Source organism: Syngnathus leptorhynchus, chromosome 14, assembly GCF_054491065.1.
Source record: "Syngnathus leptorhynchus isolate UIUO chromosome 14, UIUO_Slep, whole genome shotgun sequence".
NCBI classification, from domain to species: Eukaryota; Metazoa; Chordata; class Actinopteri; order Syngnathiformes; family Syngnathidae; genus Syngnathus; species Syngnathus leptorhynchus.
Window position 1 is genome coordinate 6,828,806 of NC_141208.1, and position 23,626 is coordinate 6,852,431.

The 23,626-nt window shown below is 39.8% G+C and overlaps 1 protein-coding gene across 1 annotated transcript in view; it reads left to right on the forward strand.

Moving 5' to 3' along the window:
• cdh24b (cadherin 24, type 2b) overlaps positions 1 to 22,280 on the forward strand; it is a 109,340-nt gene extending 87,060 nt beyond the window's left edge. Inside the window, exons 7-15 of the mRNA XM_085930065.1 lie at positions 295 to 476; positions 8,950 to 9,206; positions 10,034 to 10,170; positions 11,540 to 11,661; positions 13,080 to 13,197; positions 13,867 to 14,187; positions 15,625 to 15,832; positions 17,047 to 17,536; positions 18,156 to 22,280. Coding sequence (XP_085786191.1) covers positions 295 to 476; positions 8,950 to 9,206; positions 10,034 to 10,170; positions 11,540 to 11,661; positions 13,080 to 13,197; positions 13,867 to 14,187; positions 15,625 to 15,832; positions 17,047 to 17,536; positions 18,156 to 19,133 — 2,813 coding nt within the window. The 3' untranslated portion in view covers positions 19,134 to 22,280. The remainder of the gene's footprint in view (positions 1 to 294; positions 477 to 8,949; positions 9,207 to 10,033; positions 10,171 to 11,539; positions 11,662 to 13,079; positions 13,198 to 13,866; positions 14,188 to 15,624; positions 15,833 to 17,046; positions 17,537 to 18,155) is intronic.
• The last annotated feature ends 1,346 nt before the right edge of the window (positions 22,281 to 23,626 follow it).

Genomic DNA, 23,626 nt, shown 5'->3' on the forward strand with positions numbered 1-23,626 from the left:
TAAATTTAGTTGGCATAAATGAAATTTTTATTAAAACATCACTTTGGAGTGTGCAAACACAAGACTCGTTTTCTTTTTATCTCTCCAATCCTCAAGTATGTAAAATCAAATGCTGTGTTAACTAAATAGAATTTCATTGGTGTAAATATTTCTGCACAGCAGATGAGAAGCATAATTTTGAAACGCTTTTAAAGAAAAATGAGACGTTTATGCAAGAAGGTTTTTTTTTTTTCCAATAATGAGATTGTACAGACAGAGATTCCCTAATTGTATTTTTCACATTTTCTACCTTAGGTATGTGGTCCTTCTCTGTCTCCGAGCTAGCCATCCCAGGTGCTGAAATAGGACGTATCTCAGCAAGCGACGCTGACCTTGGCGAAAACGCCAAATTGGAGTATACAATCTTGGAGGGGGAGACGGGTGACACGTTCAACATCACAGGAGTGAACCAAGAGGCCATCATCATACTAAACAAGGTGAGCCAAGGTTGACAGGATATACTAAAATGCCTGTTTCATCAAATCAAAGGTGAAACTTTAGCTTTTCATGATCAACACTCATAATAGTATCTCAGTGGAGTTTTGTGTGGACAGAACAGTTGTTTCTAAATACTGTAGGCACTTTCAGTCCAGCTATAGCAAAAAAAAAATCATAACATTAAATCTAAATGGGTTAGAATTACGTTATGACAAGCTACAGCTGCCTTTCTGCCAGAGTTTCCATTTAGAACATTTATATGTGTAGAATGAAAAACTGCCATTCCATTCTGTGTTCAGCTGGCTCATAGTTCCCCAAAGTGCAAAGATAGATTATGACAATTTTGAACAGTCATTTGCTAAGGTGGCTGTCATCTCAAATAATTCCAGCTTCATGAAGATGTGTGGCTATACGCTGAGTGTAGTCACCTGCTCCTTACCATTACGGTTTAGTCAAGTGCATAGTGCACATTTGTTTCTGGATGGATAAGTAGGTCTCAATCATACATGTAACGTTAGAATTGAGTGGGGGGATGGACTAAATGAGATATTATGCATTTTTTTTGGAGCATCCACTCAAAAGTCTGACATTTGAAAAATATAAATGCTCACTTTATACGGTCAACCATTTATGTGATTTTAACGACATGTTGTATTCAAGGGAACATGAGCATGAGTGCATAAACGGTGACTGATATATTGCATGTCTTCTTTTTGTGACATAATACATAATAACGTTGGAACATGTTTCATCGTTACCATTAAAAAAAAAGCTCCTTTGTTTTACATGATAGACAGACAGTTGAAAGAAGTTGCTTCTATACTCTACTATTAGTATTATATACTAATCACAGCATTGATTCAGAGAGAGCCGATGTATTAATTAAAGATTCTGTCTTCACAAAGATATTAATGCTTATTCTTGAATTTTTCAGAGAGTTATTCATTTGAGCCAACAGTGGCACCTTCAATTAGGAGTTTAATTTTTTCAAAACATCTTCACTTTTGGAATTAGTTAAAAATGCCATCAATCTGTTCCAGCACACAATAATCATCAGTATTTTTTTAAAAACATTTATGAATAAAAAACAAACAAGAAATAGAATGTTGAGACCTAAAGTGTAATTATTGTATTTTCTGTAGTATCTGTGAGGTTGATGTGTGACTTGAAGTGGTGTAGTCTTGCGAGTGGTGTCAGGTGCTGGAGTTATTTTAGTGAGGTGAGTTGTAGCATATGGCAGCATCTTGTGAGTGTTCTTATTTTCTATTTTATTCTGTCTGAGACAGTTTGCTTTTAAAAATAGTTGGAAGTGCATCACAACTGTGGCTTTCCTCGCTCGTGTGCAAGGGCATTATTGTGGATGGATGGATGGATGGATGGATGGATGGATGGATGGATGGATGGATGGATGGATGGATGGATGGATGGAGGGAAGGAGGGAAGGAGGGAAGGAGGGAAGGAGGGAAGGAGGGAGGGACAGACATATGGCATCAGGATGGTCCATTTTTCAATAATAACATCACCTTATGTATTTTGTTTTAATCAGGAAAGTGAAAATAGAATTTTTTTAACGATACCAATCAAGTTTGAAGCAATCTGTAAATGATGAATTGCAATTGGAAGACCCCTTTTTCATCACCCAAATCAATATGCCCCAATTTCTTGGTGTGATGACTGTAAGACCTAAAGAGAATCCCTTCATGGCCAACATGAATGAAGTGTTAGTGAAACAACAACGCTATTTATTACATATTTATAAATAGATCTTTTTATTGAGCTTTCAATGAGATACATGTTGTTCCACCCACAAACACAAGATATTTTCAGTTTGTATAAATGTAAATAGAAAGTACATCTAAAAATCCATGTGATATTCTTTTGATTTGTCCCAGCTCAGATGTGTAGGATTCATGAAAAACAATCCAAACTTAGAAGAGGTTTTGCAGAACAGGATTGTTTTTCACAAATCTTCTTTGAAGTGAAGCAGAGAATTGAGGAGAGGGCAGCTATAGTACGCCATGCTGGAAGAAAGAAATTGAAAGTTAGGCGCAGAGTGATGAGAAAGAAAAGGGATGAATAAAAAGTGGAGAAGATGAGAGGGAAGCTAAAATGAGGTCCTGTGAAGCAGTGACAGGACAGAGTGTCTTAACAAGGATGTTAGATAAAACTACAGAGAGACGTGTTAGGACAGAAGGCTAAAGGTACAGAGAAACACGGACAACCACTTATACATCCAAGTCCAATAGAAACGTTTGTTCGGACAAAAAAAAAAAAAAAACTTTGACAATGAGGTGGCCTGAAAGCAGCAAGAGGCAAAAAAGTGATAAATTGCCTGTGAAAGTAAAATCACAGTTAAACATTGGACCTGAGCCCCATCCGATTTTTTTTTTTGCGAGTCGACCGCAGACAGACCGCTTGGGAGGGATGTTGTTTTGAGTTACTGTATTGACTTTATATTTGACTTCAATTGAATCCCGCTTTAACTATAAAGTGGACATTTGTGGGTAATAGCAGCAATGACATGAGGTGGTATTTACTGCTAATGCCTGCAATTAGCAAATTTACCTCTGAAACCTCTAACAAAAAGCAAAACAAAACTGATTAGATTAAATTTTTCATTTCATTGAAGACAATAATGAGCTGTGTGCTTCATGTCAATATGTGCAGTCAGGAGGTTGATATGTTGAATGAGATGATCTGTTTGCTCCCAACCCACCATAGAGTAGGAGAGACTTCCCAAGCGGAACAATTTGTGTTGCCACCAAGTTGACCTTGACCCCTGTTGGTCACCTCTCCGCTGTGTGTTGAATTTCTTCAACAGACAATCAAAGATCACACGCACACAAATTCCAAACACGTGTGGATACGCACAACTGATAAAGCACAGAGAGATAAGTGCACACAGGCACACTTGACCTTGATCAAACTATGAGGAGGGAGGATATGAAGAGAGATTGCTGGTTAAAGGATGGAAGGAAAGATGCCGAGTGGTACTTGCTTGTCTACCTCAGTAGGAAGATGTCACATGGCAGCTCACTGATTGGATGTTATAGCCAAAATAGAGAAAAAGGAGCTGATGGAAAAGTATAGTTCAAATGAGGTTGGAAGACTATAAGAAGACTGCAGGCAAAAGAAGTTGAGGGGAGAGATGCATCCGGACAGCCAAAGGAAGACAACATGGGGAGGACATGAAAATGCGAAGGGAAACAGAAAAGGCGGGTCATTAAAATCCTGCAAGTCTAGCTGGCGGCTGAAGCTGCCTGCCGCTTATCACTGCTTATTTACTTTCTGTCCCACAGCAATAAGAAACCATCTATCTCTCCTCCTATTGTCCTCCTCGCCCTCTCCTGCCATCATCAGCCCACTGTCTCTATGCATTTAGTTATTCTCTGAGCGATGTGCCTGCAAAGATCACAAATCCATGAAACGCACAAGTTTAAACGCAAGCAGATGTAAACTCACAGAGAAATCTTACAAAGGTCTTTGGCCCTTGTATATTGTCCAAGGGGCATGTCACACAGTCTGTGACTAAGCCTTATTCTCACACATATTAATATACATTTCAGATTCATTTTTTTTTAATTATTCAGGTTTTCTATTCATCGGCAAGCATGCGGCCTGCAGCCCGTTCATTTACTAAAAAATACTCGACATATTGCACCTAATTGAGTTTTGATGGAGCATACGAACAAGGCGAAAGTATAAGTGGAAGGTAATTGGAGAATTAGCATAGCCCTCTGTGGTGTAATTGCTCCTTGACTTCAGTAGCGCCTTCTAATGGGGCTGAGGGAAATATCCAGTGGGTGGTGTACACTACTCATTCAAATCATCGAAAGTTTGAGAAAAACACAATCTACTATCTCTTTACTCAAGTACAATTCATAATAATCTTTTAATAAACAGTATGTTTCCCTCTAATTAAAAATGACATATTATGCAGTTTGATATCATGCAGCGCCATTTTCTGAATTAAATAAAATTACTGCATAATTGTCGGAGGGTAGCTCGGAATGAGTAAATTGTATTTACATTCATTGTAATGGGAACAGATGATTTAAAATGGGTGTTTGGAGTTAAGTGTGGTCGTGGAACGAATTAAACTCATCTCAAAGTGTTTGTTTCAGGGTGTGCAAATTTATGCAACCAGGTTATTGGCTGATTATTCTTTATCTTTATTTTTTACAAGTTATAGGTACGATTGATTTGGAAGAGGCTCTTGGTCTGATTTTTTTTATATTGCAAAAAAATATTTCAGGGTGTGCAAATGTATGCAACCAGGTTATTGGCTGTTTATTCTTTATCTATTCTTTATATTTCCCTTTATTTAATTCTTTAGAGGTTATAGGTCAGATTATTGTGTATTTTTCTATCCACTTCATGTTGATCAATCAAGCTAATTATGCATCAGCATCATGATTTTTCAAGAGCTTCCCATTGGAGGTGTGTCCCATTTGAACAGCTGTGAGCTCTGCCAGTCTATTATTTATGCACCTTCAGAATCTCACCATATACCTGAGGGACAAGCATGCATGCATGTGCATACGCCAGTTTGAGGTTATTATTTCCATATGCCCGAATTTAAAACGGTTTGCTAATCCACCGTCACACGCCAGCAGCGAGCCCAGGATTATCTGTGTTTGTTTTCTCACGAGGAAAGATTGTGTTAATATTCGCAGAGGAAGAAAGCCATGGAGGGAATGAAGAGAGGGAGAAATGTCTTGGTCAAAAGTTGAAAGCTGGAAGCTTTCCGCATTTGAGGGTAGGGGGGGAAAAAAGGGAGATGCATAACACGAGTCCATCAGAGAGGAAGAGCGAAGACAGCAGAGGAAGAACAAAGTCAAAAGGGAGATTACCAAGATGCTTTGTTCTCTCAATTTGTGGAGTTATGCTGATTGTCAGAAATGTCCAAAGCGCTTGTCATCAGACACTTTATGATTTTGATTTTGGATGTACAGTCAAAAAAAAAAAGAGACCAAGGACAGCAGGACACACACAAAAAATAAATCTTCTTTCTGTGTTCAAATGATCATTGACTCTTCAGTACATCATCAATTACAGAACCGACAGCGAGGCTGGAGAACCATCTTGCCGAGCTCGGCGAGTCTTGTGCGTCCACTGTATGTGAGCCATGCACATGCCACACGCTGTAAATTGAGCATGTTTGCCTCTGGGTCAGCTTCTTCTGGGAGGCGTGCATCACGTTTCATGACTCCAGCTAGTTAGCTTATTAATTTTTCCTAATTGTGTTGGAGGAAAAAATACCCAGACATAAAAATATAAAACCAAATTCCCATTAGTCTTCTTTCCAGCAGGTAAAATGCATTCCGTTACAGCACGGGTGTCAAACCCAAGACCCGGGGGCCAGATCTGGCCCACCACATCATTTGATGTGGCCCGCAAAAGCAAAATAATGTGTCAACTGGATGTTTCTTGTTAAAATACCCAAACTCTAAATTGTCTTTCCTTTCAATAATAGTGAGATATTGCAACTTTTTTCAAATCCCAATTTTAAAATAATTTAGAAAATTGTTTTCTGCTGTGTGTATGTGATAATATCCACTCATTTATTTCTATTTAAGTCATTATTGGTCCCACAAGGGGAAATTACTCAAATTGCTGCTGTGCCCTGTCTACTAATTTCTTTCCTTTAAGTCTTTTGCAAAGAGTACAGTGATATGATTGTGATATGTTCTCTCCTACTCTTTGGAGTTGGTTGCTGATGTCACTCATGGTGGTTTTGATGTCTAGTTTCTTTAGAATCCACCAGTGGGAAGGTTCTGTCCATGATTAAGACGAGCCTGAGATTTTCTAGACCTCCTTCGTAGTCAGTGCAATCCTCAAGAGGGTGATGTTTTCTTTCTGCCATCTCTATTCTCCCTTGCACAATGTCCTTTTCCGTGGCAATACCAAACCAGACGGTGATGGATGATCAGAGAAGTAAATCAGTGTCTGCTGCGTAGAAATGCCCCAACAGCTCCCGTGGGAGGCTGTGTTTACTTAGTTGCTGCAAAGTACATCCTCAACTGGGCCATTTTGAGTCCATGAGATTTGACTCCACAGGAAATCAAACGTCTCAACTGTTGACACACGGCAGATGGAAATTCCACAGCCTTGAGTGTGTTCTGCTCTAGATTGTATTTTTTTTTTTGTTGCAATAAAGTCGTTTTAGGAAACTCATTGCTGTCTTAGATGACAGTTGTGTTGCGCAAGCTTCAAGAGCTTGACGGGTGGCGGCTGTTGTTTGAATGGAGACATATTTTTGTGTGTTGGTGGTCTTGCCATTGAGACCTAATATATTTTTTCTTTTGAATTGTTAACCCTACCCCAACGACGATTATATCCGTCCGTCCGTCCGCAGCCCTCATTTTAACATTTACCAGCCTAGTGCAGTACATTGCCTCCTGTGTGATCTTCTATAACAACCTGCCATGAATTCCACTCTATAAAACGTTGTGTATTATTTTTTTCCTCACTCATTTTAATCCCTCATGAGAAAATTTAATGCACACTCAGCGGTATGTATATGTTGCGCACCTCACGGAGAAATAACCACTCGCCAGTCGGCTTGCTCATTATGTCTCAAATAAAATGATTATCTTATAGAGAATGTCAAAAAAGACCCTGAAGAATTATTAAGTCCAATAATGTTGAATTGATAACTGAGGTGATAGAAAATGCATTTGGAGGCAGTGGAATATAAAAATGTGAAAATGTGAACCAGTGGATCGTGTCAGTGAATGAAAATATTAATAAACGCCAGTCAAATAATTTATGTCGTGGGGGGATAAGTGTTTCCTGTTAGGACGAATGAGGGTGAAGCTTTTGAGTGTGTGTCGTGTGGTTTGTTAGAGCTTTCTCCCCCTTTTACCGACACATTAGGAAAAAGAGATGGGTGGGTGTCACAACGGAATGGGGGAGGCAAATTGGCATGTTGGTGTGTGGCGGATGAAAAAAGGAGGACGATAATAATGGGTGTATACTCACAGTGCAAGCGACACCTCTCCTCCCATGATTGATTTTCAACTTCTTCCTGTAATAGGAACCATATTAAGAGAACTTTTTTTTTTTTGTTCCTGACACGACACACAAATGCACGCCCACTGTCTTTGTTTTTGCCTCTCTCGCCAGATTTTTTTTTTCAACATGTTTGTTTTATTCTGTGGGAGTATCCCAGCAATTACTTTGCTTTCTCTCTTTCAATATAACATTTCTCTTTTCTGGCAAAAAACTGCTGACTTCCTGTGATGGAGTTTGCTGAGGTTTACAGCTCACAAAGAAGGGGATGTGGTGGAATAGAAAATGAGAGATTAGAAATAATGACAGGAGGAAGTAGGATATCAATATTCCCACTGAATTCTGAATCCACACAATTATTTTTTTTTCCACTGGAATTTGATAGCAAATATTCTGCAAAGCCGGAGATCCAATTTCTTTTTTTGCTACTCACTATGTTTTTTCTTTACCAGAAATGATGCACGCTTACAGACATACAGCTGTGACAGAAGATCTAAAGCCGTACATACTGGAAAGAACCACTCGGAGCAACTCCTAAACACACCCGCCCTCATTAATGTCTTCCACACCAAAACAATCTCCTATGCGTGTCTATTTGTCCACTCACTGTAACAAGCTGCTCTGCAGAGATGATCAGAGCTTATATTTCGTTACTTATAGCAGGCTCAAAATTACACGGCCACCTTAGGCAAATAAGTATAAATAAGGTAGTAATTTGGAACTATTACGCTAACAGGGTCCAATCTGAAACACAATGTTTGCTCTGGCACAAAGAAGGCTTCCCACGCAACCATGATGATCAAAGTAGATGAGTTGTCATGGTAATGTCTCAATTTAAAGACAAATAATTGTACCGAGGTAACATGATTCAGTCGTGGTCAACGGCGGCATTTGAAACTGGGCTCAGGCCCTTCTGTGTGGACTTTGCATGTTCTTCAATTGAGTCTCTGCCCACTAATACTATCAATAAGTGTAATAAAAATAATATTGTAAGACTACATAGTAATATTTATGAATTAATGGTTAGGTTCGGAAACCGATATTTTATCCTGAAACGTCACAGCTATAAATTGCATGGCATGGTGAAATCGGTATTGCGCAATCTTTTATAGGTCCAATTTAAACAAAAATTTTTCGTTATTATGCTAAAAAAACATGCAATATTTATTTTAAATGAGTCTAAAAAATTTATGTATATTGAGACACATAAAGCCTAATTAATAAGTCTAATTAAATTTTGGAGTTGACCAGTGTAATTCTTATTATTATTTTTTTTTAATATTTCTGCTATTGATATGCAAACAAACCCTTGCAGTATTTGGAGGCTGAAAATAGCGCATAAAGGGAAAAAAATGTCATTTGCATATTGATCCTCTTTAAAATGCTACCATTACAGAATCCATACAGCAATGGATTCAAAGCTCAAGTGGTTCATTTTCTCTCCCATTTTCTCTCCAGGCCGTAGACTACGAAAGCCGCAGTTCCTACTCTTTCTCTGTGGAGGTTCTCAATCCCACTGTGGATCCTCGCTTCTTGCGTCGAGGATCTATTAAAGACAGAGCTTCAATCAGAGTAGCGGTGCTGGATGCGGACGAACCTCCAAGGTTCTCCAGGTCACGATACCACATGGATGTTTCGGAAAACTGCCCTCCAGCCTGCACTGTGGGCCGAGTCAGTGCTGTTGACCCAGACACTGGTCTGACTAATAACATCAGGTATATTCGAATTTCATAGAAGTATAGAGCGCATAGCAAAACTGAAGAGAAATATCTGTATATATCTAATTAGTGATTTTATTGGACCCACATGCCAATTTTTAAATATTGCATTCATATTTTTTTTCCTATTGCATTTGTTCAAAGTGCTATCATTTCACCAAACTCCCAATTTAAATATTTTTTTGAATCATAATCTAACAGCACTACTCTACTGTATTTTTTATTTTATCTCTCTGAGGGGAAAAAAAGATCACCATTTATTTCCAGCTACATTTGTAAATGGAGGATATTCAGCCCCTTGGCTTGAAGCTTAGCAACGGTTACTGCTAAACAAATTATTTAAGCTAACCAAAAGCCCACTCAGTGTTCCCCAGAGCCAGAAAGCAACCACAGAAGCTTGCACAGATCCTAAGCTTCTTTGTTGCAGAAGGTTATTCCAACCGTTTTGAGGATGGCAAGGCGGTAATTTGTCTGCAACAAAAATTTTGTCCCAATTAACATGGGCAAAAGTGCTACAAGTAAGTGTGTGGGGAGGAATGATGTAGAAAAGAGATATTCAAATGATCTGTCGCACTTCAAAAGAGTCCCTATCATCTTTGATAATCTCCCTATATTAATACTTTGGCCATTTGAATGCAGACTTCCTCTTATCGCTCCCTTGCACACTGAGCCTGGTTTTCTCCTTCCACACGCACATTGCTTTTTTCTCTTCCCTTCAGCGTCACTCTTTTGTTGTACTTTACCTCTCTATGCCCTGCTTTTTTTTTGTACCTTACTTTACCTCTCCCCTCTCTCGCTATTTTTCCTCACTTGCTTTTCTCCAGGTTCTCTATTGATCCTCAGTCAGATCCTGAGGCTCTATTTCGCATCACCCCAGACTCCGGCCTCATCACCACAGCCATGGAACTAGACCGGGAACGTGAGCACTGGCACAACATATCTATCATTGCCACCCAGAGAGGTTCGTTTAGTCTTTTAATATGGTCTATTTGAATATTTAAAAGTATACGACATGCAGAAATGTTGATACAGTTCTAATATTGGTATGTCATATGACTTGTACATTTTGATGCCTAGCACCAAATATTCAAAAACAGACTCATCAATTTGTGAGCAGACATCCGGCTTGCATAAAGTTTGCAGACCTCAATTTACTGTGAATAAACGAAGCTTCATGAACCAGTTATTCTATTTTTTTACATTTGGGCTGAAAGCACACTGACTTAACATGTATGAAACGCATTTATATAAACCAACAGTGCCATCAAGAGGAGTCAACAAATACAACAACCGGTTCATGAAGCAACTTTGAAGCTTCATTTTCTCATCTCTAATAAATACCCAATTCTCACGACAAATTCTTTCTACAGTTTCTAGAGCTGTCTCACCCTGGATAAAGTTTCGGACTTGCTGTGTGAGTAGTGTTGTGTTGACAGAGGAGCACAGCAAGTTTCTGCCTACAATAATGAGCCCCATCTAATAAACAAATTGTTGAGGCAGTGTTGACATTGTGCTCAGCGGGTTTCACGATGGCCACAGGCACATACTTTCACCCCTATGGCTTTCCAGTACAATATGAGTTGTTTTCACGAATGGGAAACCTTGATTGTGTGTGTGTGTGTGTGTGTGTGTGTGTGTGTGTGTGTGTGTGTGTGTGTGTGTGTGTGTGTGTGTGTGTGTGTGTGTGTGTGTGTGTGTGTGTGTGTGTGTGTGTGTGTGTGTGTGTGTGTACTGAATGTGCCCGCTCTGTTTGTGCAGGTTAGCCAGAATATTGTCACTATTGCAGCCTAAAATGCAGCAGTGAGCTCAGAATGGGACCCCGCACATTTTAAGTACGGCTGCGAGAGCGCGTTCAAGTGTGTCAATCCGAGCCAATGAGCTATGGAAGACCCTCTGCTAATCCATTTGAACCCCACTCTTGTGCAACTCCATGCATATTGACTGTTCTCCGCATTCTGTCTCTCACACGCGTGCACACACTTCAGGCTGTTGTGCCTCAGAATGGAGCGCTTTTATGTGTGTCTTGCGCAGTGGAAACATCCGATATTTTCCAGCTGAGGACCTGAGTGCTGCAGCAGCAGCCAAATCAGACTTTATATTCAGCAAACCCACTAATGGGATCTGAGTGCTAAGGTTTGGATTAACACCAAAATGGTTGAGTTTACCCACAAGTACAATTGAGCCGATTTAATGGGGTGCGCATTGCACCTTTGTGTGCATTCAAAGGGATGTTTATTGCTTATGGGAATTTTGTTCATAGAATTTTATATTTGGAGCTGTTTGTGTGGACTTTGTGTTGTAAACAATCTGTCTCATGATTGCTTTTTCAGACAACCCCAGCCAGGTGTCCCGGGTTTTGGTTGCAATCGAGACATTAGACCTGAATGACAATGCTCCGGAGCTGGACAGACAGTACACAACGGCCATGTGTGACTCATCAACCATTGGAAAGGTATTAATATTTGCTTTATGGAGTAAATTACAATTATTAATAACCCAATGTGCAACCAGTCAGATATTGTAATATATACCGTATTTTCCAGATTATGAGGCGCACCTAAAAACATAAAATTTTCTCAAAAACCGACAGTGTATCGTTCCGCTGCGCCTTATATATGGACCAAATTCCTAAATTTAAACTGGCCCGAAGCATTGTGTCATGAAATCAATCATGAGTGGCCCGTTGAAGACTATGAATCATGAATCAAAAACACTATGGATCATTATTTTGTGATTATAAATTAATTTGTTGCGTCTGAATTTGAAATAGAAAAGATAAAATGGAGAATGATTTGATTTGGATTAAAAATCTGACATGATGCATTAATGGTGCGCCTTATAGTCCGGTGCGCCTTGTATAAGTACCAAGTTTTAAAATGGGCCATTTTTTGAAGGTGCGCTTTATAGTCCGGTGCGCCTTATAGTCCGGAAAATACGGTAATTAAAAAAACAATTCAAAAGCCTGTACCTTGTTTGCTAAAGACTGAGCACAAGATTATCGAATAAAAGCAAAGGGGTGGGGTTTACAGAAATGAGGCTACCTTGTTATTAATGCTTTTCCTTGTTAAACAGAAATTTGCAATAAAACGTTCTTTTGCATTACGCATTTGTCCGATCGATTCAAGTCCTGCCAAAACTATCGATAGCATCTCCGTGCTCCTTAAGTTCCACTTTTAAATTTCGACAATGATGCTTGTGTTTAAGCAATTACATGACTGAGCATTAGCGAGACAACAGTACATTAAAAAAAAAAGTGTACGATATCCTCAAATGGGTTGCGGTGTGTACACATATCTTTGTGTGACAAGTCATTAGTCACAACACAATTCAATATTCACACACAGCAACTGATACCATAATGTGGCCATGCTTACTCACAGGATATACAATGGTGCTCACAAGGCATGCAAAACCTCTTCAGCTCTGCATTCCCCAAACGTGCGCTCAAATAATCTCTAAAAGGATGTCTTGCATAGTAATGACTGGTGTTTTTTTCATTAAAAAGAAATTACCCATCAGCTTTGGCTGATGTAAGACATCCTTTTCCATTCATTTTGTTACCGCTGCCACTATAGACTTGTGCAAATGCAGCAATGCTCTTACCAAATTGAAAGCCATATAGCAGCATATTTGCACAAGGCCATTCATGTCAGCCACTTATTCATTTGGTCTGTATTACACTCGGTGCGGCTATACTAATTGTTTGGCTTGTTTTGATTTCTGCTGACGCCGGCTAATGGCTTATTGCTTGCTAAAAAGCAATGTGTGTGTGTTTCTCTCATTACTCTTTCTTTCTCATCTTGCTGCTTTTCCAACCCTGTCTTTACACACACACACATTTATGCTCGCTCCTCTATCTCTGGGTTTCAGGTGGTGCAGGTGTTGCGGGCGATTGATAGAGATGAAGGTGGGAATGACAGCACTGTGTATTTCAGCATCCCTCCGGAGTCCAGCGCAGCCCTCAACTTCAGTGTCAGGGACAGTGGTGGTACGCACTCAATTAGCCCCCCCCCTCACTATATTTGTCTTAATTCCTTCATTGTTTTGTCATATTTCTTCATTTCAAAGCTCTTAATTACACGTTTTTATGTGTAGCCCTTCCTAGATGAAATAAACAAATAGGGAAAACAAACAAAATGTCAGTTATTTCGATTTGTTTTTCTTTGGACATGTGCTTAATTGCTTTAAAAAACAAATCAGCATTAAATGTTTGACTTGGGTTTGTTTTGATGAATAGTTATGCTAATGTATCGGGCTGCACAGTTCATTTGGCGCCGTTAACATTTCTGAAGCCGTGAAAACATCTCAAATTCTAATACTGATGTTTTGAGTTAACATGGATCAAACTCCATGACGACAAGCCAAATCTCAGACTTTGTTGTTTTTTTGCAGTATACATCAAGATTGGGCTTTTTATCAGTTGAACCACGATGCACGTCCTGAAGGGAAATATGATATTAAATTAAAAATAGTGGATCTTACATTATAAAGAGGCGGTGTAACATGTTTGCTGAACATGTTTCGTCACATAACAAAAATAGTATCGTGAATGACCAAAATACAAAAGTGTTGAGTGTTGTGCTATTGACAAGAAAACTCCAAATGTTATTCTGTCAATATTTAAAAAAAATTGGGACTTTGATTTATTTTCTTCTAGGTACCACAGCAAGCTTGGTCCTGTTGTCTCAGCTGCAGCCACTGTCCCGTTCCCCGTCTTCCACCATAACACTTTATGTGCCACTGGTTCTAAGAGATGGGACATCAGGTCTCACCAGCACCGGCACTGTCACGGTGTCTGTCTGCCCCTGCCTGAGAGGAGGGGCAAAAACTCGAGAGAGGGAAAAGGACAAACAGGCTGAAGGTGAATGGGACTGGGAAAAAGAAACAGTTTGTCTCCCCCAGCACTCCACGTCGCCTTCGCCTGGCCTCAGCACAGCAGCTCTACTGGCCATATTGGCATGCGTTGCAACACTACTGGGTAAGTTTGAAAGTCACTTTTTTTTTTTTAAATAGTGAATGTTTTTCTTTATTAAACAAATGAATGACTTATACTTTAGTTATATAAATGCAATTGACCGGGGCGACAAAGCTCTTTGACGCAAATCTACATATCAAAAGACAAATACTTTAGAGCCATTTATGCCGGCATGCAAAATCTCCATATGAAAGTATAAAAGCGGTTGCGTGAATATTTCATAGTTGATTCACAGCTGCTTGAATTATTATTATTTATTTTTTTGCCAATCACTTGTAAAATAACCATTATCCTTGATTTTCTTGGTTTGTGTCGTGGGTAGCCACACAATGAAATGTCACTTCCACCTGAGCAGGAATTCACAAAAACTCGATTTAATAATGTCTGGCTTCTGAGAAAGTGTTGGTTCATGGCCAGCACGGTTGTCGTTTCTATTCACTCCGTTGAATCCCTGCTCATTCCTTGTTGATAGCGACATTATCATTCTGGATGGGACCTGTTCAATCACAAAGGGAGGCATTAATGTGTGAAGGTGATGCAGAGAGGCTTTGAGCGGAGTGAGAGCGGATAAACAAGTATACTAAGTTCAAGTATGGAAAATTATTTAGCAATAAAGTAAACTGATTTCGTCCACACTGGCAATGACAATAAATATGAAATAAAAATCTATCAAATAAATAAAAATAATAACTATCGTAATTGCACATTTAATGACAAAATGGCGAGAATTATTTAGAAAATTCAAGTGTGATTTCTGCTATGTGATAATATTGTGACACTGAAGTCTTAATGATTTTGGAAACCAAACTCACACGTTTCCCGGCATTTTTTTTTCGGGGACGCTGCGTCTCCAGTCCATCGGCGGGAGCGTTTCACTCCAGACAAAAACGCAGCACCTAATTTCTGCATTGATCAAAAATCCAGTCTGAGATGAAATGGAATAAAAATGCTTTTGAATCTGGGACGATTCCTTAAAATTCCTTAAAAAGTGGTCTCGAGTCCAAAACCCATCTCGACTTCACAACTGGCTCTTTTCCACTGTCGCTCCCCAGCGAAATGTACTAACATCAATGAAAATCCATCCAAAATTGCCGCAGTCTGTTTTCTTCCCCATCAAACACTGTTGTGCATTTTGGAGCTGCACAGTCATGGGAGAATACCGTAAAGCTTCCATTTGCCTGGCTGGAGCTCAAAGTCAATTACAAAGTGGTGGCTTGCAGCCTGCTGATATGATACACCTGCCCTCTAACCCAAGGCCGCCTCTGAATTTGTTTTGTCTCACCCCTTTGTCTTCCTTCATTTTCCTCCATCTCCCACACTCCCTTTACCCTCTCTTCCTCCTTATTTCCCCTGTGACCCCTTTTGACCCTTTTTTCATCATTCTTCTTTTCAATTTCATCCCCTTCAATTTTCTTTGTACCTGCCGCCGTCACACCGCAGCAGTGAGTGCCCTGTCATTGTCATTGAGGCGTCAGAAGCACGACTCGCTGTCACCACTGGAGGATGATGACGTCCGTGAGAACATCATCACGTATGACGACGAGGGCGGCGGTGAGGCTGACACGGCTGCTTTTGATATTGCCGCGCTCCAGAGCGCCCCCCACAGTTCACGCTCACGCGGGTATCGTACACTGGACAGCAGGAACGTGTAAGTTGATATTGTTGTTCTTCAAATGTTTTAGAATTTGGATTGTAGAGGCGGAGCCAAATTAGACCTCGAATTTCAACAGTGGATTATTATGACAAAGGGATATTTAAGGCAATGAGTCAGTGGAACTATTTGTTTGTTCTGCAGTTGGAAGTACTGTTCGCCTCATGGATCATCGAAACACCTTTGTGTGGTGACACTTATGGGTTGAGTTAATTGCAACAACCCTGGTGACTGGGCTGCTTTTCACACACTAAGAGGATGCCTGAAAAGGAACAATTTACTGCTTCAGAGTGGAAGCTTTAATCTTCACCGGTACAATAATTGATCCACTTTTGGAAGCAATCAAGCCACAACTCCCAGGTCATAATCAGGCGCCATCAAACTGCTGATGTGTAGTGCTATCAAGCCCAGCAGTCCTGGTGGACCACAATGTTGTTCTTGTTTTGTTAAAGCTTGTTTATGCCCTGCTACATCAATGACTTGTTTGCACCCACTTTGATGTTGCTTGAAACATTTTATTGCCTTTGGTCTAATAATGAGTTTCAGTGAATTCATGCAAGTCCTATTGAGAGCCCATAAAAAGAAGGAAGGCTGGCTTTAGTTGATCAAACTTTAATTATTTATTCTTTTGCAATTTATGGAGGTAGACACAGGAACATGAAACGCCCTCGCTAATATAATGCAATTGCCTGCAATGGATTCCACTTGCTAAACAAATGTATTCAGTTAATCTGTGTAAGGGTTGAAAAAGTTTGTATTTTTTATCGGCACCGCTTGCGTGATGATAGTCAAGTCGATTAACGGATGACGTCATTAATATGTCATTTGGCTTCTCGTACTCTTAATTGCCTGCCTTAAGCATCCAAATAGAAGTTCTAAAAATGTGCCTAAAAAAAATCAGTTTGTGGCTTTGCAGTGCAATTTTAAGAAAAAAAAACAAGATGACTTGGTTTTTTTTCTTTTTTTTTTTTTTGTAGGTTACTTGAATACTAAAATATGTTATAGCTTCATGCCTACAATCAACCTCCTTCTTGTATGTTTATTGTTTGGTAAAAATCTTGCTTCAGGTCCCTAGAATTATCTCGCCATAAAAACTTATTTGGTCCTCAAATGAAGTCAATGATTGGCATAATTCCTCCTAGGTTTAAAAAAAAAAAAGTTAAAAAGTAATTTCTAGCCTTGAAAGTTGAATGTAGTTGTGTGTCTTCCAGACGTTACAGCCAACGTGGCCAGGAGAAAAGTCGCACCTGCAGTTGGGCTCAGAATCCAGTTGTTGAACACAACTACTCAGGTCCAGGAGGACCCTTTTATGGTCGCCTCTGCTACAGCAGCCACACGTTACCAGTTCTACGTCGCACACCAGGCGAAACATTTGAACCAGGTCTGGCAGAGCTTGGCTACCGCTTTCCCGGAGGTCAACCGGACCACTCATTGGTCATCCAAAACCAAGGTGCCATGGTTGGCCCAATAGAGTCAGGTGCGGTGTACATAACCCCCACAGATCTCAGCACAGGAAGCCGAACAGGAAGTCATGCGGGCAGCCGCGATGGGACCGCAACCCAAAGCGGTGTGAGCACATCGGATGAAGGAACACCACGGACTAGTGACAGCCAGGAGAAACGGCGAGGGATGGGAACATCGAGCAACTGCACTGAGGACAGCAGTGAAGACAAAGTGAACCACAGTCATGACATGGATTGGGTAAGCATTTCATCCTTATATCAAGCTCAGAATTTCCGTAGCGATACCTATCATCTGCCATTATTTAAATAACGGACTATAATTACTTGCATTTTGATTTTATGAATGAATCAAATGTATTGAATAATGACGTAATTAGCGAAATATGAAATAATCATCAGGTTGGGGTTGAACTCATTGTTATTTAATCTTCTGTAATATGTCCGAGACATTCAGGACAAAGCTGGTGATGATTCAGGCATGTCAGCGCATTTATTTCCTGCCATTCATTATCTTTTGTGTGCCGTGTTTTATTTATTAGGCCAAAGCACATGCTCTTTAGTCATTTCATTTTCAGAAATTTTATCTCTTAATCATTCCATCTCACAGGGCAGCGTTAGCTATTTGCAGTGTTCAATGAATCTGTCCATGTCGTCTTCTCACTCGGCTTTATTGTCTGTTTTGCTCAATGTCTGCCTCTCATTTGATCTCAATTGATATCGCCATCACTCTTCTTCGGCCATATTTTTGTCTTGCCTTACCAAATTACCCTCCATCCTTGGTCAATCCATCCTTTTAGTACCTCACCCTACCCCAAACCCGGACTGAAACTTCTCATGCTCACCTACATCCCATCCAGGTGCAGTCGGAGACACAACCGAGGGAGCATAACCTCGTCCTGACACGATCCGGCTCCATGATTGGCCAGGGTCATGGGGTAGGAGGCTGGGTGTGCGATTCAGCCACCCTCCCCGTGGCGGGGCGCAGGGCTTCCCGTGCTGGTGTGTCTTCAAAAGGTGCTGAGTTTGAATGCAACGGAGGAGCTGGAGGAAACGGAAATGGAAGTGGTCCAACCTCCGCTGACGGACAACAGAAAGCTACCAATGTTCGCAATTACGCCACCGTTTTGCAGGCGGAGGTACGCCGGCAGAAGGAGTCCCCTGGCAGTCTGGAGCGAGGAGGACTAGAGATGGGGAGCAACTTTGTAGTGGCAAGACCAGAAAGAGAAGCTGGTGGGATATCATTGACTGGCAGTCCATCTGTCTACCCAGAATCGCCCGGTCTGATTGGAGACTGGCGAGATCGGGTGACTTTGGGTGGCTATGTTGTGGCAAGAATGGATATGACCCCGCAGCTATTGCCCTTCCCTGGTCAGCCTCGAGGAGCTTATGGGGGAGTTCTGGGCATTGGTCCTGGTTGGGTTCCAGGTATTGAAGCGGCCAGAGCAACACCAGGGACTGGAGGTCCCCCTTTGGCTCTGAGAGTGGGTGAATTCCTACGCCTACGTCTCGCCCAGGTCACATTCGACCCTTCACAACCACCGTATGACTCAGTGCAGATCTACGGCCTGGAGGGTACCGGGTCTCGAGCAGGATCCCTGAGCTCGCTTGAGAGCGAAGGAGAGAAAGATGCAGATAAGGAGGACTGGGGTGCGGGAATGGAGGAGTGGGGGCCCCAGTTCCACAAGTTAGCTCGACTCTTCCGAGACCGAGAGAAAGAGAACGAAGAAAAGGAAAAAGTTGAAGACAGTCCCAAAGAGGAGAAAGAGGAGCCAGATAAAAGAGAGGGGGAAAGGAAGAAGAGAGGGATCGATATGAAGGGAAAAACTGAGGAATGATAAAAGAACGAAAATAGGGGTACAAGGGGGAAGGAAGGGAATAGAATGATGAAAAGACTACCAGAACTAGACTAATGTGAGGAGAAGTTAAAGGGGAGAAAGATGAAGAGGCAAAGTAATAAAAAGAGACAGAGAAAAATGAGCCCAGGGAGGGTGAAGAAAGCCAGGCAAGGAGAGGGAGTGATTGATGTAATTTAAAGCAATAAGTGTTGAAGCACTGATATGGTCGAGCACAGATACCGAGACAATGCAGAGGATGCTTCTGCTGGCGGCGCCAACTATTTGTTCAAATTTAGGACAAAGAAAAGCAACCCAGATCAACAATACACAATTGAATCCAGAGTGTACGTGCGGGACGGCAAACAGGAGGAAACACGGATTGTCGTTTAAATGTGCGTTTAGGTCGGTGAGAAAGTAGGAATAACCTTGTGATGGTCTTCTATGTGTGATTCTCCAAAATAACTGGAAGATGATGAAAGGAAAATGATATACAGTGATACCTTGACTTCAAATATTTACGTTCGTTCTGTGACCGTAAATCAACGGAAGGGCCAATAATTTGTTCCGGTACGCCAGAAACTTCCATCAAAATATTTCCATAGGAAAAATAGTACTCTAGATTAGGGGTCACCAATCTTTTGGAAACTAAGAGCTACCTCTTGGCTACTGATTAGTATGAAGGACTACACCAATTATATCTGTTATTAACATGATGATGATGGTGATATATTTTTTTCTTGAACACACTGATCCTGTTAATGATTTTTCACAGCGATCAGGAAGAAGATAATGTCAACGTCATTTCGATAAATCTCTGCTGGTATTTGTATTTTCAAATGATCAATTATACAACAGTCCTAGAAAATCACAATGTGCCTACGGAGGGGAATGGTGACCCCTCCACTAGAGTATTGTACTACATAAAAACAATCAAATACACCAACTCATTCATTTCCATTCATAAACTAAAAACAGAATCAAATTGAATGTGAACAAAAAACAACAACTTTTTTTCATCATAATGTCATGCTTCAATTCAGTGGACATTGTGTTATTTCTTCCAGTGTGTGTGTGCCAGGCGCAATATATTATTAAAACCCAGATGATGAAACACAAACAAAACGGCTGTAACTACGCTTCAGTAATATATCGTTTTTCAGAGCATGAAGAATATATGTAATTGGTGTGATATACTCTGTCTGCATGTGTTGCTGCGCCATTTGTGTTCAAATATATTTTTTTAAAACTACCATTATTGATGCCAATTTAATTAGCTCGTATACAGCATTTCCCCATGATGTGATGACATCAAGATTGCGAAAATTGATACAGCAAAGTTATGTACTTTGGTTAAATGTACGCCTTGTAATTCTTTGTTGTTTTAGATTTAGTTTGACTGTACACTTCAACTGAGAGTGGCAATAAACAGAACAGTTACGAGGTTTGCCACAATCATTTCAAAATGGAGTGCCTGATCCTTACTGGTCAATAAAAGAAAGACAGAAAATTGTTCTTACCGCTGTCTTGTAATTCAAAAACTCAAGTTGGAGCACTTGTAAGTTAAGGTATCACTGTATATTGTAATGTAGATACATTGCAAAATATTTTTTTTCCCCCAATCTTTTTGACATAACAATCAAAATAATCCAGTTTTTGCCCTCAAAGTGAAATAAAGTAAATTTAACATCTCTCTATACTAACCTATTGTGGCAGGTCGATGAAATATCAAACAAGTTGGTATGCCTCGCCACGAGGTGAGAATAGTACTTTGAAAAAATGCTTTTAAAAAAGCAGTGCATACTTTATTCCCTACAATGTACCTGTATTACATATTCTTTTTCTTTCGGATTTATTCCTGGGCTACTATGAGATATGAAGAGGTTTGAATATATAATTAAATATAAAGTGATAAGGTAACAAGAATATGTATAGAGAGACAGTTTGGGTATGAGATCACTGTAAAAGAAAAAAAAAAAAAAAACACACAAAAAAAACCTTTATATTCAGTTTCCAGTGGCAGAAGGGTAACATTTTCAGCTTGCTGCTTGACTCTAAATGAAAATGATGAATCATTCACATACTATGAAAGACTCCTTTCAGCCCTCAAGGAAAACAGACATTGTGAAAATTTAAATGATTTTACGATGTGCTCGCCCCCCTCCACCATCACCACAACTCCCTTTCATTTCCCATCTTTTAGTAGTTGAGTGTTCCCATGTTTACAAAGAAACCCAAATGGAACTCATTTACACTTTTAGGCTTTGATTGTACGAAAGTCAGTTCTAAAAAGCAAACACATCTACTGGATGGTGTAATGATGATCCCATTGCTAATATCGTAAATGTTTTATAGAAGAACTATTTTTTATGTATAATGAACAGCTTTGTTGTCTCGCTTGATGCGTCTTGAGGACAATGACTGCATGATTTTTTTGATAAAAGATTTCAAACAAAACACCTTGTCAAAAATCCGACTTTAGATCTCATATTGTCCAAATAAATATCCTTGTAGTTGACAAAACACACCATGATGGCTCTTTTTTTTCTTGTAAAAGGTCAGGATGCAACTGTTTTTTTTTTTCTTTTCAGCTCGAATGCACTTTCATATTGTGTCGGATGATTTATGTTCAAGATCACCGTTGTCTTTATAAGATGTGGATTCAAGAATTGATACAATATTTGACTGTATGTAAAAACAATGTAAATAGTGCTGGATATTATTGAAGAAAGAGACAATGACAGATGACATTTATCTTAGCTTATTATTCGTGTCCAAATGGATCACTGTTGGAACTGTAGATTAGAATCAACTAAACTGGATTCAACAACCGTGTGGACTGAACACAGTGTATTCTTTGTTTGTGCAACGTGTGGACGGGACTGGGATTTTGTTTTGTGGCAACTCTGAGCCACTCGCTGGTACTTGTGGCCACTGAAGTTTATTGTGCAAAATATTAGTCACTGGATGCTTCAGCACGGTCTGATCCCACTGAGAAACCTTTTTTGATGAAAAGGCAGTGAAGTGGATAGAAACTCTATTAAAATGCTAAAACAAAAAGTCCAGTTGAAAGAGTTTTTCTAAAAGTGCGTAACACTCTAATATAGAATTAAGAATTGGTTTGGAATTGTTCATTGTCCACATCTTGAATTCACGAGGGCAGTAATATTGAACCAAATTTGTTTTGAAGGAAGACACTGAAATGTAAACACTCCTTTGTGATTCCACCTGACAATCTAAATTTGGACATTAGTTCTTTTTCAACTTCATAAACGACTAATATTTATGACAACTTGCACAATCTTGTTGGGAAATTACAGTCAAGACAGTCATTTTAATCTATCAATGGGTATCCACACTATAAATACTTGCGTAATGCGTCATTTAAATTGAGTGCTGTATCTAATATTTGGAATGCTGATTTAAAAAAAAAAGCAAAAAAAAAAAAGCCGTTTCAGGGAACAAGCAGAAGAATGATACAGTGAAAGCCTCAAAGGTTAAGAATGTCAAAATAACCCCCCAAAATTAGAAATATATACCCATATGTATGTATTTACAGCTCATTTCTTGCCATGGTGAAATTGGCTTGTGCATTGTTCCAGGCCTCATTCCGCCTACATACCGCTGAGTCGATGCCGAGCTTGGCTTCCGTTGGATTTCTACTGGCATGAGGCTGCTTCCTCACCTTCCTCATGTCGATAGCAAGTTTCAGTCTAGAGTGTGGACTGAAAACCAGTGAGTGCCCTTAACAACAATAACATCATTTCAATCACTGTGAAGCCAAAACACAGTGCATGATTGTGAGTAATGAGTTGGATTTATATAATTTTTCATGGATTAACCCTACAGGCTTTTCTTCAATAGAGCAATTTAGCACCAAAAAAGTACAATAAATACAGGTTTTAAACATTCATCCACAATTAATTGTTTTTCACCCCGAATATGTCAATCTCCATTTGACACAGACACAAACAACGATAATTGAGGAACAGCTCATTTGGTGTATACCAGTCAATGACTTGAATTGCTGTTTTATACATGAATCAGACCACACATGTTAATTGGTCTAATTCGAAACCCGGCACTGTCTAATTGGTCCAAATCAAAGTAATGAGCCTCCGGAGGAATGCAGCACTACAAAAAAATGTAAAAAAACACTTGACAGAACTGATTATTTAACTTTGGGATCAAGATTAATTGATTCCATCAAAGGTGTGATTTGAGTTGCACGGAATAAAATGAAAGAACACAGTCACTGCAGCTCCCCACAATTCTTGCTGCTCCAGAGAGTAGCTTATTAGATTGTTTATACAGGAAGTCTTGAACGTGGAACAAAGTCAGGATTCCATCTAAATTTGGATTTTGCTATTTGAAGGTTTTAATGTAGGGCCTTTTAATGCAACCTTAATATAGAGATCCATTTGCCCCCCCTCCACCACCACCATCATGGCTCCCACACAATGTTGATAGAGTTCTACAATTGCGTGCTGTACAAA